This window comes from Pieris napi, chromosome 13 (genome assembly GCF_905475465.1).
Source record: "Pieris napi chromosome 13, ilPieNapi1.2, whole genome shotgun sequence".
NCBI lineage: Eukaryota > Metazoa > Arthropoda > Insecta > Lepidoptera > Pieridae > Pieris > Pieris napi.
Window position 1 is genome coordinate 487,413 of NC_062246.1, and position 16,914 is coordinate 504,326.

The 16,914-nt window shown below is 31.1% G+C and overlaps 1 protein-coding gene across 4 annotated transcripts; it reads left to right on the forward strand.

Annotated features, from left to right (window-relative positions):
* The first annotated feature begins 1,348 nt into the window (after positions 1 to 1,348).
* LOC125055195 (androgen-dependent TFPI-regulating protein-like) lies at positions 1,349 to 16,151 on the forward strand. 4 transcript variants are annotated; one of them, XM_047657526.1, is made up of 4 exons: positions 1,349 to 1,748; positions 14,304 to 14,444; positions 15,121 to 15,341; positions 15,686 to 16,151. In XM_047657526.1, the coding sequence occupies exons 1-4, from the start codon at positions 1,527 to 1,529 to the stop codon at positions 16,017 to 16,019; spliced, it is 918 nt and encodes a 305-aa protein (XP_047513482.1). In that variant the 5' UTR covers positions 1,349 to 1,526; the 3' UTR covers positions 16,020 to 16,151. The 4 variants fall into 4 exon arrangements, with proteins under 4 accessions (XP_047513482.1, XP_047513483.1, XP_047513480.1 ...); XM_047657527.1 differs by lacking the exon at positions 1,349 to 1,748 and adding an exon at positions 2,864 to 2,997; XM_047657524.1 differs by lacking the exon at positions 1,349 to 1,748 and adding an exon at positions 6,047 to 6,237.
* Positions 16,152 to 16,914: the final 763 nt, after the last annotated feature.

Here is a 16,914-nt window from a genome sequence, read left to right on the forward strand (position 1 = left end):
GTTAAAGAATGTCATTTCATAAGTTTATAGGCTGTAGTCGTAAATAACATATGAAGCTATTGAAGTGCAATCCTGTTATCTCAATAACAGCACGAAATCAAGAATCATAGAACAAATGTAGATCATAAAAAAACTACAAAACAAGGAAAACTGAGTCAGCGCAGTAAATTAAATCATCAAGTAATAATTGTTTAGGTAGATCCTTAGTTCATGGAGTTCTAATTGTTCGCGCAATTATTATTTATTCTGTGTGAAATTATAATAATATAGCCTTTATATTCCGAAACTCTGAGATCTGTGATCTTTAATATACTTTCACTCCAGTATATCTCGGAGTTCGGTGTGCCTCTTGGCAAAGACCTCCTCTAACACCTTCCAATGTTCTCTATCCTTTGCAACTCTTCTCCAGTTGTAGCCTGCTATTTATATGAGTTTTCCGTTATTCCGTCAATATTTTGCTCCCTTTTTCATGGGGGCTCAGTAGCATATGACCTGTTCATCTCCATTTCATTTGGTCTATCTTAGAATGTCACTCTCGTTCTAGCTCTTGTCTTTTTCTTTGCTTGTCTAATTTCCTTATCTAAAAATGTTTGTCTAAAATTCCAAGTTTGAATTTAAGAACGATTAAAAACAATAAAATGTTTCAGCCAAAAAAATAATAAAGATCACTGCGATTATGTTATATGTTACATTAGATTTAGACTAGTAGACGACCTCCGATGGAGTTCACTCCAGGTCTTCAGGCCTCCTGCAAATTATTCCACTTGTCTCTGTTCCTTGCCACAATTTCCAAATCCTACCCCGCTCATCATTCCATCTTCCCAGCTGTCAATAATACTGATATAAAATGTTATATATGTATAATGTTAAAAATATTTTTAATAATCAATTAATAATATAATAAATAAAGGAAAGGAAAGGAATAAATGAAATAAATCACAACAAAATGGCGGTGGAACTTCGAAGCCGAAACTATTCAAATTCAGTATATTCCGAGGCCTTAATTAAATAAAAGACCTTTATATCTCAATGATTTGATTCAGAAAACAAGTTTATAATGAGGTATTGTAAAGTATAATTGTTGTCAATCCCGTTTTACCATTTTAAGTCAAAATTGTTTGAAAATAACGCGTCACGCCTGGTTAATACCTAAAAGTACATACCAAATGCCTGGCTGAATTATCAAAGATAATAGAACCCTAGGTATTACTTCAATAAAAATGATTTATAGTATTTAACGTCACGATTGTCGTGTTATTCATATTTTAACATCAGTATAATATAAAATTACATGAGTTAACTGTTTAAAATAGTTATATTAAATTATTTTATTCGTCATGTTTTTTTAATATAATAAAAACATATTTCATACTGCATACAAATCAAGGTTCACAGATTATTGAATCAGCTAGAATAAGAGCACTAAAGAGGTTTACCTCTAGCCAATAACACGCGCCTTTAAAAATAGCAGATCGATTTAAAATGTAAAACGCGCGAGATTATTTTTTTTTGTGAGTGTCATAAAAATGGAAGACGTGGAAGGTGGTTCACATGGGGCAAGAGAAAGACAATGTTCTATCAGTCTGTTATTACGGACTATTTATCATGTTATTTATTTTCTCGGAGACAATGTGGTGGCCTGCTGGGCTCTTATGATTTGGTACAATGTAGGAGTCGAGAACCTGGACCATTCTGCGATATACAACCTTAAATATTTTGGACCAGCATTCTTTACTAACTGGAATTTTGTAAGTATAACTTGCATATGTATACGTGAAAGTGATAAAGTGTTTTATCATCCTAAATGACGGGAGAAATAATTAGGTCTCTATAAGACTATTAAGTCAACCGTAAACTTAGTTAATTTTATTCAACATATGTTTGAAATTGAGGCAAACAGAAGTTATTTTATAAAGGCTTTTACTACTATGTATCAAATGTTGTTTTACGAACATAATTTAACATTTTTTATTATAATATATTATACCAAGTACAGTATTGTCTATTAGTGGTTTTGATTTTTTAATCATTTTTTAATGGTATTTCACCTATACGTATTTTTTTACGTATGTTTCGTTTTGTTATTTGACATGTTATAAAATTAAAGAACTTATATAATTATGAAACCATTTCTCTAATTTGTGATTAATAACTTAATTGTGTGTGTTTTTGGCGGAAGCAGTAAATGCTTAAGTCAATCCTCAAACAATTAATTAATTTTGGTTTCTGAAGGAGTGTGATGTATTAACTTTTTCTTTTAATTTTTTTGCTATTCCATATAATATTCCATTCGCTGTATTATAATTTATTTATTTATTAAAGCGGTTTTAAGTTTATTAAAACGTTTTTATAAGTCACGTATATATTAACAAATACTAAGTAACTTACATTTAACTTTAGCATGAAAAGCTAAAATCAAGCCAAACAATATTATGGTTCACGAAAACCGTATAAAAAATTATACACAAAACAATAACAGTCCGTATAACACACCAAAAAAATATTAATTACTTGAACACGAAACTCAAGAAAGATTGAAATTAGGCTTCAATTAGGGGCTTTATTATTATTAATTGAAACTTTAATTACACCATTTAGAACGAATTTATCTTCTAATCTCTAAACAAATTGCAAAATTAGATTTTTTGTTCCAATTTTACTTTAATTTATAAGTTATATTAAATCATAAGTAACAATTTTAAATATTACACCGCGTATTGTCGACAAATATAAACGCTATTTACAGTATTTAATTTAACGTAATCAAAAATAACAATGGATATAGAAACCGCGTGTGACCAAAAAGAGCCACAAAGGTTTTCATGTAGGCTTTTATTCCGTACTGTGTATCATTTAATATATTTTATTGTCGTGCATTTAGTAATCGCTTGGGCATGTATATATATGCCGAGCAATGTACGAAAACACGCTCTGTCTAATCCTGCATTTAAGGCTTTGGTTGGAGTAACGCCAGCTCTATTCACAAATTGGAATTACGTAAGTAGATAATACCTTTTACTCTATTTTTGGTATTTTCAACTATAATTTTATGACGTTCATAAATGTACATTGTGTTACCTATATGAATAAATGATTTTGACTTTGACAAATGACAGACTAATTTTTGTTATCTTTCCTTAAATATTATATCATATTTAAAGCCTGGATATTTTTTATATTGAATATGGATGTCTTAAAAATTGCCAAACTTCATATTTTTATGAAAATGATTTATTATTAAGTAAACAGAACACTAATCGTTTCTAAAATCGTTTTATTTTTATCTTTGTCTCCAATAACCTTTTAATCAAGTTTTTCGTTTTGAATATACATGTATAGAATACCTATAGTTACATTTTAAACCATTAGTAGAAAAATTTTGTTTCGATAATCTTGAATACGAACAATTTTTAGGGGCAAAACTATTTTCTACTAATACGTAAAATTTACCACAACTATTTTGAAAATCCAACGAGAATGAAGAAAAATCTTAGAAACTATTTCTAACACTAAATAAGTATAATAATAAGAAATACAGCGAGGAAATACTTAATAATATGTTAATATCGTCACAATTTTATAATTCACATTTAAAATAATTAAATAAAGCATATTTATAAATTATAATTTCAAATTAATGTTGATAGTTTGGCCTTGTACAGGTGGTCTACCGTTTGTTCTTAGGTATACGATTAAGATAAAAAATTATTGCGTTAAAAGAAATGACTTTGGGTGCCTAGTTGTTGTGTTATATCCAGCAAGATTGTAGATTACATAAAATTATTAATAATATATTTTTCCCGATCTCAAGAACGAATTAGTACAATATATTTTAATAATAAACATGGAAAATTGCGTATAAATTAACCTTATGAAATTATTTAAAGTCTGTGTTTTCTCATGCGAAACTTAACAATATTTTTATTGTTGTTTTTAAGTTCTACCTAAATTATTTATTCAATTGTTACCGTACTATACAAACGTTTCTATAACAATTTTTATTCCATATATTTTTTCTACTTAGTTTTGAAATATAGAAAATGCAGGTCTACAAAATTCGAAAAGAACTTTTTCGTGGAGGCTTCTTTTTCGTCCTGTGTAACACATAATATATTTTGTCTGCGAACACCATTCTTTAACATTTTAACACCTGAATCGGCGGGTAGAGACACACCTGAATCGGATGGACCATGCAATTATGAATGAATCAAAAATAAAGTACCAACTTGCCGGAGATATAATTACGTACCTACATCAGCCGCATTTCATGTGGAACATACTAAAATATATTTAAATAGTGAAGAATATTTATTTTCGAAACAATTTTTGTGTCGGGCATTTAGAGCATTTGCAATATAGACGTAAAACTAAGCTAAGAAAGCTGTCTCCCATTCGCAATAATATAAATCTTGAAATCTACGATTAGGTTGATCCATGTAGTGATGTAGTACTTAGCCTTGTATAAGTAGAGGTTTTAATGCATGTGCGACGGTAAAAAACCAGATGTATCAACTTAACAATAATATACCTAGTTTGCTATTTTATTGTTACTTCTTGTTTTTTCCGTATATTCTGAAATTTAATATGATTAATTATGTGCGTGTTTTTTAAATTAACTATAATTTACTTATTGTTGCTTCCATAGCAAATGCAACGACTAACCTTAAGAATTAATTTTGTTTGATAAGGAAGTCATTTTAAGTATAAAAGTACTATCTGTAGGAAGCATTATAAAGAAAATGCAATGGACTTAGTAAATTACTACAATTATATCAATTAAGTATAATTTGAATCTTTGTTTATTCAAAAAACATTATTATTATATATCTTATAATCATAAAATATTAATAAAATGTTGAGCAATTTAGATTCATATATTGAAGTGATCATACTAACGATTTGAAAAATATTGTCATTTAACTCATTTCTCATAATTAATCAACAAGAGCTGAGATTTAGCCAACTGTAATTTACTTCCTCTTCAGATACTAATATTTTAAACCATAATAACAAATCCTAAAAATACCAACGAGAAAATGTTGTGGCTTTTGCTAGAGTCATTTGCTATAATAAACAAACAGGCGTTAAATTTTATAAGCTTCTTTTAGATTAATTTAATATACATACGAAGCTAATTTTCAACTACAGTAATTGTACTTTAAGACGTATGAAAAATATGATAGACACAGTTTTGGCGACTTACAATAATTTTAAACCTGTAAAGAAAAGCTTATTCAAAATCTATCACGCGGATATTGAGAAAACAAATATTTTTTTAGAACAGTGAACGAATAAACAAACATGCAATTTTATTATAAACCAAAGAATTGTTTGTTACTATGGTAAACTTTTTTATTTGGAATAAACATAGTTTCTGTTGTCATAAATATGTTGATGACCTGCTACCACAGGACTTCTGTAATCTATATCTATACTAATTTTAAAAGGAGGAACAATTTGTATGTTAGTATGTTTGTAACGAATTGGCTCAAAAAGTACAGGACTGATTTTAAAAATTCTTTCACCATTTGAATGCTCCATTATCACAGATTAATATAGATTATTTTAATTGCAAGAAAAAAAATAAGGATCCCTACTAAAACCACAATAATGTTACCCAAGGTGAAAAAAAATACCTATTGTATATTTTTCATCGCATGCGCTGCGAAAACTATTGATGATAGAACAAAAAAATGTTCCACAATATTAAAGAACATAAAAGTTTAAAAAAATGTCAAAGCCGGGACGGGACGATCCTCTCACAAAGTTGGTCAGTACCTGCAGCATGTAAAGTGTAAACCTTTAAAATGCAATATTGTAAAGATTTAAATTTATTATTTATCGTTACCATGGCAACAAGTACATTTTATAATATGGCTGAGAATGTTATACCAGCAGCATTGTAACTTTAAACCGTTACTTACGTATTTCTTGAATATGTTTTTATTGCAATTAATTATATTAACATATTACCTTGACTCTAGATGCGGAGTCGCGGTACATTTGAAACTTAATATAGTGATATATCTCGACGTGAAAATACATAAAATGGGAGAAAAAAGATCGGAAAACAGTTTTAATTATTTAACATTTTTGTTCCATAGTATTGGTTTAAGTAACTTTGCGATTGCATATGGGACACTTGCCTTAATTATTTATAATATAGATTTAAGTGATTATTCCAATAATGGAGATTCATACTATTTATCTGTACATTTCTTGACGTTGTGTTGTATGGTAAGTAATTTTTTATATTATTTCTTAATAACAATCACAAAACTAAATAAAAGGAAACTAATAATAAAATAATTAACAGCTCAAATATTATGAGAGTCTTTCCTCCAATTTCGATTTTGTCCCTTGGGCAAATTGGGGTTCAATTGCACAGGCGCTAATTAAAGATTAAAGTTGGTGTCTTGTAGATAGTACTGGCGACCCCAGAGCTGGTGCTTTCCTCACTTTACGAATAAGTATCGCAATACAGTTAGGAAATGCCAGCGTTAAAGGTACACTGCCACAGGGACCAAACTTTTTAAGATTGTTTTAATTTTCTTTTTAATTATTTTAATTATTAATATGTAGGTTAAAAATATTTTAAATACTGCGTATTAAATAAAAGGTATTTGTATGTGAAAATAAATGTATAACATATATATCAACTTAAGTTAGCTATATTCTACGGGCTATAGCTTGTATCTATTGACGATCATTAATATTATTTATATAATATAATATAGCTACCACATCAACCATAAATCAACCTTATCCATTAAAAATATTAACACTTAAATGTTAATGAAATACTTCCTTTTATGATTAGATTAAATCGAATTCCTTATTCGGATAATTAACAAATAAGAATAATACCTAATACTCTACAATGAAATCTACAATACTCGTAATCACAATAGTTTGTCAAAATACGCTGCGTCCTAGATGAACAAATTCATAATTTAAAATAAATTGCTTTTATTATCTTGGATTAAACACTATTTTATGTATAAAAAGAAACGCAACGTTCTTTCAAGAAAAGAGCGTACCAATTCTTAAAACTTAATAATAATATAGCTTTTATCTTTATCTGAAACTCTGTGATCTTTAATATATTTTCACTTCAGTATATCTCGGAGTCCGGTGTGCCTCTTGGCACTCTCCTCTAACCCTTCCCACTGTTCTCTATTCTTTGCGACTCTTCTCCAGTTGTCAGCCTACACTACTACTACAGCCTCTTCCCATCTTATGCGTTGTCGGCCTCATATTCTTATAAGAATATGAGGGTTACTAAAGTTATAACTTTAGTAACTACCAAACCGTTTTACTAGTAAGTTTTTAACTAGCTTTGATCAGTGCTAGTCTAGTACTCAGCGTTTTTAAGGCAGTGTTTGCCACGCACCACCGCTATGTGGAACCAGCTACCTACTGAAGTATTTCCGAACCAATTCGACTTAAATAAAGCCTTTAAGAAAAGAGCATACCAATTTTTAAAAGGGCATTAAGAGTGTCTATGGGCGGCGTTATCACTTAATATCAGATGAGCCTCCTGCCCATTGTCTGTTGCTGTTGCTGTATAGGCAATACATAAAAAAAAAGCTAAATTTAGTAATTTCCATGTTGAAGCGTGACATAACATTAATTACACATTTTAGCAATAACTTAAAATTTGTTAGATAATTCTCGAAAACCTTGAATACAAGGTAACTTTTTGTAATGCACAAAAAGATATTCATATATTACCAATTTTATCTAATTTGACGACCATCAAGATTGTATTTTTAAATATCTGTAATAAAATAAAAAACAAAACACGTCACTTGTAAAGCTTTGGGTTTTTCTGATTTGGTTATAAAGTGGCTTTACATGGAATAATAATGATAATCCAGTTGCGCTACCATCCTATATGGGTCTTGCCCTCAGATTACATTTCTTTGATTATTTTAATGTCATAGACAAGTAGGCGATGAGACTTCTGTCTGCCGAAAAGCCATGCCGGTTTCATCGTGATGGTTTTCCTTCACCGTACGACCAAGTGTTAGACATAAACACACATAGACAGAAATTCCATTAGTGCACAGCTGGTGATCGAACCTACAACCTCAGTGATGAAAGTCCCATGCTGAAGCCCCTCAACTTACAATGCTTCTATATTATTTTCTGCTTTCTATCAGACAGATCTTATATATTTAAACCTATCCTATCAAGGGTGGCTATTTTAAATAATTTTCAATTTTTTCACTAAATTTGGCTTAGTAATTTCAAAATTGATTTCAGTTGGAGGATACCAAATAATTAGTAAGCTAAAGCAGAAAATTCTGATGCGTCACTGCTATAAGAACCATGCTGTGTAGTATTTCGTGAAGTTAATAAATTAGAGATAAAATCCTACGATAAGTGATTCCACATTTGATTGTAGTTTGATCTAAACTCGTCAAAAGAAAAATGGTTAATATTAGAGACATAGAAGTGTATCCCATGCTTCAAGGGAGTGATTTGGCTACAACTCACACAGGTCTAAGGACTAATTGGATCCAGATTCTCCTAATACTTTGGGATCTGGTTGTGCTATATCCCATTAAACACCTCGGGTAGTTCCAATACCAACGCATCTCTCCCTTTTTAATCGGCAGCAGTCTGAGCGTCGTGGTCAGCAAGGAAGCATCTGGAGCAGACTATCCGTTTCCACCGGTTTCTGTCCAGCGCCTCTCATAAGAGAGTCTGTCCGTGTCATAAGACAGTGTACGGTTTTGAGGCCGATGAGGCTTTCACTTGATAGGTCCATCTTCTTGGTGTACGGCGACGTGATCTTTGCCTTCTGTGTTACCAACCACCAGATTCTCCAAGTTCTCATCGCCTCTGCGCATTGTATGGCCGAAATAAGATACTGCACTGTCCACGGTATTCTGAGCATTGGCCTCCAGTTCTAGCTTCTGAGACGCCCTAAATGTCGCTGTTGCAGTATACCAGGCCTACACTGGTTGCTTTTTAGTTATACTTATTTGCTCACACAATATAGTATTAATAATGGTAGAATGGTTAGGTTAAACAATCAGTTAAATAGCGTAGTTATCAGTGTCCAGTTAAAATATTTAGTTGAATATTATCAGTTAAACAAAGGGCAGTAAGATATGATTAAATTGTATTAGTGTAGGTTATTGTGTTGCCAACATTAGAAAACTCCAGAAAATATTGTAATTTAACTTTTTTGATTGCCCATAATAAGGGTTTTAATCAATTAATTTAATTTTCTAATCGATAATGATATTTATGTTTTAAGAGAGAAACTAAAATTTACTTCTTAAAACTCTAAACTTAATTTAAATTTTAGAGTCGTCATATTGAAAATATTTTTTTTTAACTTATTTAAGTAAACAAGTCATAAATTAGACTTTATATAGTATTATTTCGTCACGGTGACGCTATCTTGGGGTCAGACTACGGTGACACGCATAGCTATTAAAATACGTGTTCCGTACTTTGCACAGGTAACGCCGCGAGTTGTAAGCAAATATCAAATAGGATTTTTTTAGCACCAACTACTGGCTGCTGATGACTAGCATTCACATAGGCCTCCCCTCGTTGTACCACTCTCTTTCACGAGCTGAACTTCTACGACATCGTTCATATATTAAATGATGTTTAATGGAAACGTCAAAATTTAATGTTATAATCTTGTTAAAAATATATAATAATTAAACACATGATATATAATATTGTTTCTATATGGTAAAACATAAACAATTTTAATGTTTGATTTTATATAATATACAGATCTAAAGTTATATACATATACTTACTTTTTAAAATTATTTTATACTTGCAATTTCGTAAGTCAGATTTTGTATCTTAAAGATAAGCACTTAGTAATTATTCATGAACTACTCTCAGTTAGTGTCCTTGTTTTGATAGTTTAACAGGTACTTTATTTTGTTATTGAAATAACTATTCCTTACAAAATACCTAAAAATAAGAATTGCTAAAACGCATACGCAGTCATAATAATAATTTTCATCTTGCTGTTAGTTTGTTAAGTTGATGTTTCTTGTTTGATGTAGATATAGAATATTGATCTCAACAAAACGAATTAGGTGCGCGGAAAGTTTAACGCTTGAAGTTTTTAATAATTGATTTTAAAATATGCATATGTCTAAGAATATTTTAGCAGGCGATATTAAATGAATACGAATATGGAACAATCACAATATTTTATAGCTATCCATAAATTGTATTAGTAAGATTTTCTATTACTTATAATCGCACCGACACATTTTTAATAAAATGTTAACTAAAAATTATTTAAAAAAAACCAAATAGTTTTTGAAAGGTATATTTGGTTTCGACTGTTTTTAGTTTTGGATAATGTATGAATGTAGGTATTGCAACACCGATTAAAATGCGTGTACCGTCTTATTAACAATAATAGTCGCCCTTTGACGTTCGGGCGTCTAATAGCGTTAATTAGTTTTAGTAATAGTTAATAATGGAGGATTTTATTTTATTTCGCGAGAATAATATATTTTATAATGTTTTGTGCTTTTTGATAACGGAAAACGAGAAATTGTTTGATCGAAGTGACGCGAGGTTGTATTGGAAAACAGTTTTTCATATATTTTCAATTTTACACCATTGCTATATTGGTTTATTTGCGAATAGTTTGCATTTAGACCAAAGTTTGGTTCCTGATATTAAATGTTTATATACATACCGTTTAGCGTATTTAACTGGATGGAATTTTGTAAGTTCTTTTTAAGTCTCTTCATCAGATATAAGAATATAGTTAAACAAAACACTTGGCGATTAAAAAGAGTGGTGGAGAGTTTATTGCCAGTTCTTCTCTTCTGTTATACGCCTTTGATTTGAGAACTGGCAGTAAAAGTAAATTAAAAGCGAAATGCTTTTACATACCTATTAATTTTTTTACATTCATAAGTGTACATTTTGTTACCTATATGAATAAATGATTTTTGAATTGAATTTGAGCGATAATTGATAGCTTTTACGAATAGACTGCTTGTACAAAGGTAGATGTTTTAATGTGTATGAAATATGATTTGTATAACAGACACAAATCAAAGATTTTTCCAAAATGGTAAATTTTGATAATCGTGTTATTCAATATTTAAGCTTATTATAATTAATAATACTAAATAATCATTTGTTAATTAATTGATGAGTGTTTATCATGCAATTATTACGTGATAAATTAATTTGGTGTATTTTGACGTTAATTTTAATATTGCGTCCGCTTAATTGATATATTATGTTACTAGTAAATTGCATTTAGGGTCGAGAAAGCTTTTTTTACATATCTATATGTACTAATAAGTTTTGATGTATTATTGAGAACACAACTACGACAATGTTTAACTCTCAATCTTGAGTCACAATAAATAGAACTATTTCTAAATTAATATTTCTTTAATCACATGTTGATCATCTACATCTTTCTATTAAAACAAGTAAAATATATATAAAATAAATAGTAATAATCCCATTCTCCTAGGAAAGGAAAAAAATACTGTCAAAGTCCAGACTTAGCTAATATAAAAATTAATCAAATACTTTTATTTTTTAAATGGAAGTCATTTGTTTGTGGCGTGATCGTGTTCTTTAAAATTGAACTTCAGGCGGTTCGAAAACTACTACGGAGCTTGTAAATGAAAAGGAAGACTTGAGAGCAACATTAGGGGTTCATGCTCCTCCATTTTCTACGGTTTCGCTTTAGTGTGCTGAGTAAAAGCGAGGAAGAACATCCATTAATCACGACCCTCGCACTCAATGAACAGTGAACAGAAAAAGTAGAAAACATTGTCTTACTGGATCGTCGTGTTACTGTTTCTTTTTAGCATTGTTCATAATGTTACAACGAGATGTAAACCGCTTGATTCATAACTATGGACGAATCATGGCTTCACCAGTATGAACCGGAAACAAAAAACAGTCCACAAAAAACAGCAACGGCGTGGAAAACTCGCTAAAGTTGTTTTGTTTAACAAGATAAAGCCCTCGCGCACGAGTCTAGATTGCGATCTGCCATTCTAGAGATTTATTCGAATTACTAAAACATCCTCCATATACACCGGACCTAGCTTCTAGTGATTTCTACCAATTTCCGCAGTTAATGGAGCATCTCTGCGGCTTATCTTGATCTTTTGGGTTTGGGATGATCTAATCATATAAGTAGTTTTGTGATTGGTCCAATATTTTTTAATTAATACATTACAAATACAAGTCTTTCTTGTAAATACTCATTAGCATAGATCGAAATATATTCTCGACATTAATCTGTGTCGATTACTTTAACTATTATTTTATAACACACGATGTTATATGTGACTGTTCCCTTTTCATAGTTCAACTGAAACCTCTGATTAAAAAGAAATAATGTATGTAGTGTACCAAGTTTTCTTAACACAAGTACATCCTCGTAACTACATTTCTTGAATACAATTTTGCCAAATTACACAATTGAAAAACTTTTGTGTTCCGCACTTTCTTACGCCAGTCCTAAACTCATGGCAGTCACGTGCCGGAATATGGTGTCGAAACTTATCAGTTGTGATAACACACGTAGTCAGCCCTTTGACCGAGTCGTTGGCCTTAATGATAACTTGTTCCGCTTATTACCTAGTCGTAGGCGATCATTAACAATTGTTTTATCTTAATACACTAATCCGGGAGTTTTATATATTTGTTAGCTGGTATTTAGAAATGACGTTTCCGCATCGTGCTGTACTTTAGTATTGCATTTAGTTTTTATTAATATTGTTTTCTCACTCTATTATATACTACAGGCTATTGCCGTCCTCAGCTTCGTCTACTGCGTGATCATTTAATGAAGTATAAAACGAATGTACACGATCGCTTCTGATTGTCACCAAAGATTTATTTATTCATAACTAGCTGGTACCTGCGACTTCGTCTGCCCAGGATTAAAATAATATTTATCCAAATGATGTAGCGTGAGACATATTTTGTCTACTTTAAATACCAGAAGCGATAAAAGTGTCTATTTTCGTTTGGGAATCAATTTATACTACCAAATTTGCATTAGAAATAAATTATCAATTTTTCTTGTAGTTAAGGTTCACTATTTTGGCTATAATGGCTTACACTTAGATATATATACTGTGGCGGACTTTTTTGTAGTATTATTTAAGATAAACATTTCCATCATACATTATATATTTGTGTAACTCTAGCGGTTTTGACAGCGCACGCCAGAATAGCTCGCAGATGGTAGATTGTTTCCTACTTACTTGATATTTTGGACAATTCACACAATACCTTTATAAATTGTAGCCTATGTGTTATTCTGATGTACAAGCTATATTATTGTAAAGTTTTATTAAAATCCATGAAGTAGTTTTTAAGTGAAATAGTAACAAACATCCATCCAAACTTACAAACTTTCGCGTTTATAATATTACTAGGATTGGATGTTAAAATAGCACATTGACTGCCCTACGCTCCCTTAAATCTTTTTTAACTAATTGGGATAAACAACTTATCTGTTCAGATGCAACGTTCTTGAAACCTATAATTATAAATATTAATCTATTATATGTGAACAATAGAACCATTGAATCTGAAGATAGCTTTGTGATGTTTTTAAAAAAATGTACTGGTCTAGTTCTTCTAAAATTGTGACATTTTGCGTCAAATATTTGTTAGTTTAACTTCCTCTAATGACACGGGGATTTCACGTGTTTGATAAGAGTTCAAATGTTATCAAATAGATTTTATACGTCTAGGGTCTGTCTATAGTTTGTAGTATTTGTTATTAATTTTATACATCAATTAAGTTTGGGGAACCTTGGTTCTACGAGTAATCTTGGAAAATTATTCTTCGGGTCTACTTGTTGTTTGCTTAACACAAACTGGATCAGAAATGTACGTTGTTGTGTGACGCGTTGTTTAATTCCCTCAAATATGGTTGAGTAAAACGATGGCTGGCACACACATGCCAGTGAACTGGTGCCGCTTCCGGAAACTGGATGGCGAGTATTCCGTTTAGTTTTGTAATTTAATACAAATAAAAAGCGTGTCTCCCTCCTTTCTGGTTTCTTTTATCTTTGTTTGCCATAGTCATTTTGTTTGATGATTCGGTATTGTAAAAGAGTACAGAGAGTTTTTTACGCCGGCTTTTTCTGCCTACACCCTCTGTCTTCTTTGCCGATAAGTAGGGATGTCTACCGATTCAAATTTAATGATGTGGAATAAGTGATACCTGTATCTTATATTCCATAATAAACATTTTTTTTATATAAAGTGTATGGAGAAAAACTAAAATAGAATTTTGTTCACAGTCGTTTCAAACAATATTCCTCGGTCTATCCCTGCTATATGATTTTCTGGAGTGGGCTGGCAAACACAATGGTAACCTGGGTACAAAAATTCGCTACTGGCGTGATGTCCTGTTCTGTGGGTGTGTGGTGCCCTTCACATTGGTATGTTTTGTAGTATTTTAAACATTACAAAATAATTATAGATTGCCCAGAAATAAATAGTTAAAACAAACCATAAATGACGGTAGTTAAGTTCGGTGGCGTTTGTTGTAGATATGTTCAAATATATGTTAAATTTTGTTTGAATCTACCCAGCAGCAGTCAACTGGCTTTTTGTTGTACTAAAATATATGTCACTTAACTAATGGTAGTATTACATAACTAAGTTAATTAAAATTAAAATTGTTAAATATAAATTGTTATTACTCGTATTAAATATTTATTTACAATCTGAAGTTATTTCTTAAAATACACCATATCATATAAGTAAAATGCCTGATTATGCATATAACTAATTAGTTACCTCGACTAAAAATAATAAGTGGCGCCAACCTTTTTAGGTCTAGGACTCAGATTTTTGTATCATTATCATTTGTCAATTTTACGGGCAAGTAGGTGATCAGCCTTCTGTGCCTGATACCCGATTTTTCCTATGTTTTCCTTCACTGTTCGAGCGAATTTTAAATGCGCACATAGAATTCCTTCTATTCCATTGGCCAGGGATCGAACCAACGACCTCAGGGTTGAGATTCGCACGCTGTAGCCACAAGGCCAACACTGTTCTTGAAACTTTAAATAGTTTATATTATTATTATTATTATAACTTTGCATAACACAGTTCGTCTCATCAATGTTCTGGACGGTCTACGCCATTGACCGTGAGCTGGTCTTTCCGAAGATCTACGATGATGTGATCCCCTGGTGGTTCAACCACTGCGTCCACACTAATATCCTGGTGGTGCTCGCGTTAGAGACGCTGCTGCAGCCCAGAACACAACCCACTGATGAGAAGGTGGAAGTCACAATATATTGGAGCGTGGCTCTTATGTACGCTGTTGTGTAAGTAGATCATGTTAAGCTGAATCAGGGCCAGTAACAACCACAACACACACACACTACACACTTAAAATGTACCTTATTCCTGTTTTTCTTTCTTTCCATGTTTTATCATTTTTCATTTTTGATTATTATTATTATTTTGTGTATTATAAATGTTATGTCTCTGTCTTATGTCCGAGATCTAGACATCCAAAACTCCTCCTCCTCCAAACTAGGAGTATATCAAGTCAACTCTTTAATGTACTACTAATAAATGATCTAGAGCAGGCTTCAAGCTTATTATGTTTTTATATAAGATTATAATCTATGATAATAAACCATATAAAAATTACCAAAAATTTCAGATACTACACAATATACTTTGCGACACATCGCTGGTTATACCAAGTATTCGGTGTGATGACATGGTGGCAGGTCTGCCTTTACCAGCTTTGGATATGGGGATCATCATTCGTCTTCTACAAACTGCAATTCCCAATCAATAGACTCATTCATGGGGATGAGAGTAAAGAGGTACCGGAAGCTAATGGAGAGACGAAAACAGGTGAACAAGTAATGAGTCCAAAAGAGCAAAGCGGAAAAGTGATAATGGATCTGAAGACTCCACCGTTTTCCACGAGGTCTTGGAGTGTGAAGTTTAGGAGTTTAAGGAGCCAATTCGAGAGTTCACGACTTTGATATTGGAATACTATTCATACGGTGTTCATGGCAAGTTCTTAAGCCTACGCCTAATAGTATTCGAGAAAACTACTCCGCAGCACGAAAACTAAACGATGTAAACGCATTGTGTTTTAAAATCAAAGCGCTGCAACATCGGGTGAGCCGATGAGCGTGATCAGCAGGAGCCAATTTCACACTGTTCTATAAAAAAATACAGAAATTGTCACCGAAAGTATTGCGCCTGGTGTTTATTTTTGTATTTGCTATAACATATATAAGTTTATAGTCGTCTTATTTTAAAAACGAAATCAGTGTAATATAGACTACCTGCTCTTTCCTCGTTTTCCGTCTAATTGCATTTATGCTGTATTGAAAAGAGAAATATAAATATTCTGGTTCAAAGATTGCAATTAAACTATTTTTATGAATAAAAAGTGTCAGAATATATAAAATGTACAAAGTCCAATTTCCAGAATGTCGCTTAGGAGTATACTTTTTATACATTATTTTTGAAGGTACGCAATTTTAAAATATATTTATATTAAGGTAAAATATATTTAAGTAAATAAATGGTCATTATTCCATTAGTCAATTCCGAATATTCTTCTATTCAAATTATTATTTAAACTTCTATAAAAGACACATATTGGTATTTTTATGTATTTTACGAAATTTTTAATATTGAATAGTCGTCCATTTATTTTATAATATACATTCAAGTTTATATTATCATCATATTATAGTTTTTTGAAACCATAAAACTGCATGCAAAATGATTTAAATTTGTATATAAATGATACCGGAGTTAGGAAACCATTACATTATTATAATTAATAACTATCTTTTAATGTGTTTGTAAAAATGTGGTGATAGAAGTACATAAATTTTATGTTATTTATATTTTTTGTGTTTT

Coding starts and splice junctions, on each gene's coding strand:
- LOC125055195 (XM_047657525.1), top strand. CDS start 10,475: ATGGAGGATTTTATTTTATTTCGCGAGAATAATATATTTTATAATGTT. Junction 10,730..14,303: donor ATTTAACTGGATGGAATTTT/GTAAGTTCTTTT, acceptor TTTTGTTCACAG/TCGTTTCAAACAATATTCCT. Junction 15,342..15,685: donor GCTCTTATGTACGCTGTTGT/GTAAGTAGATCA, acceptor CAAAAATTTCAG/ATACTACACAATATACTTTG.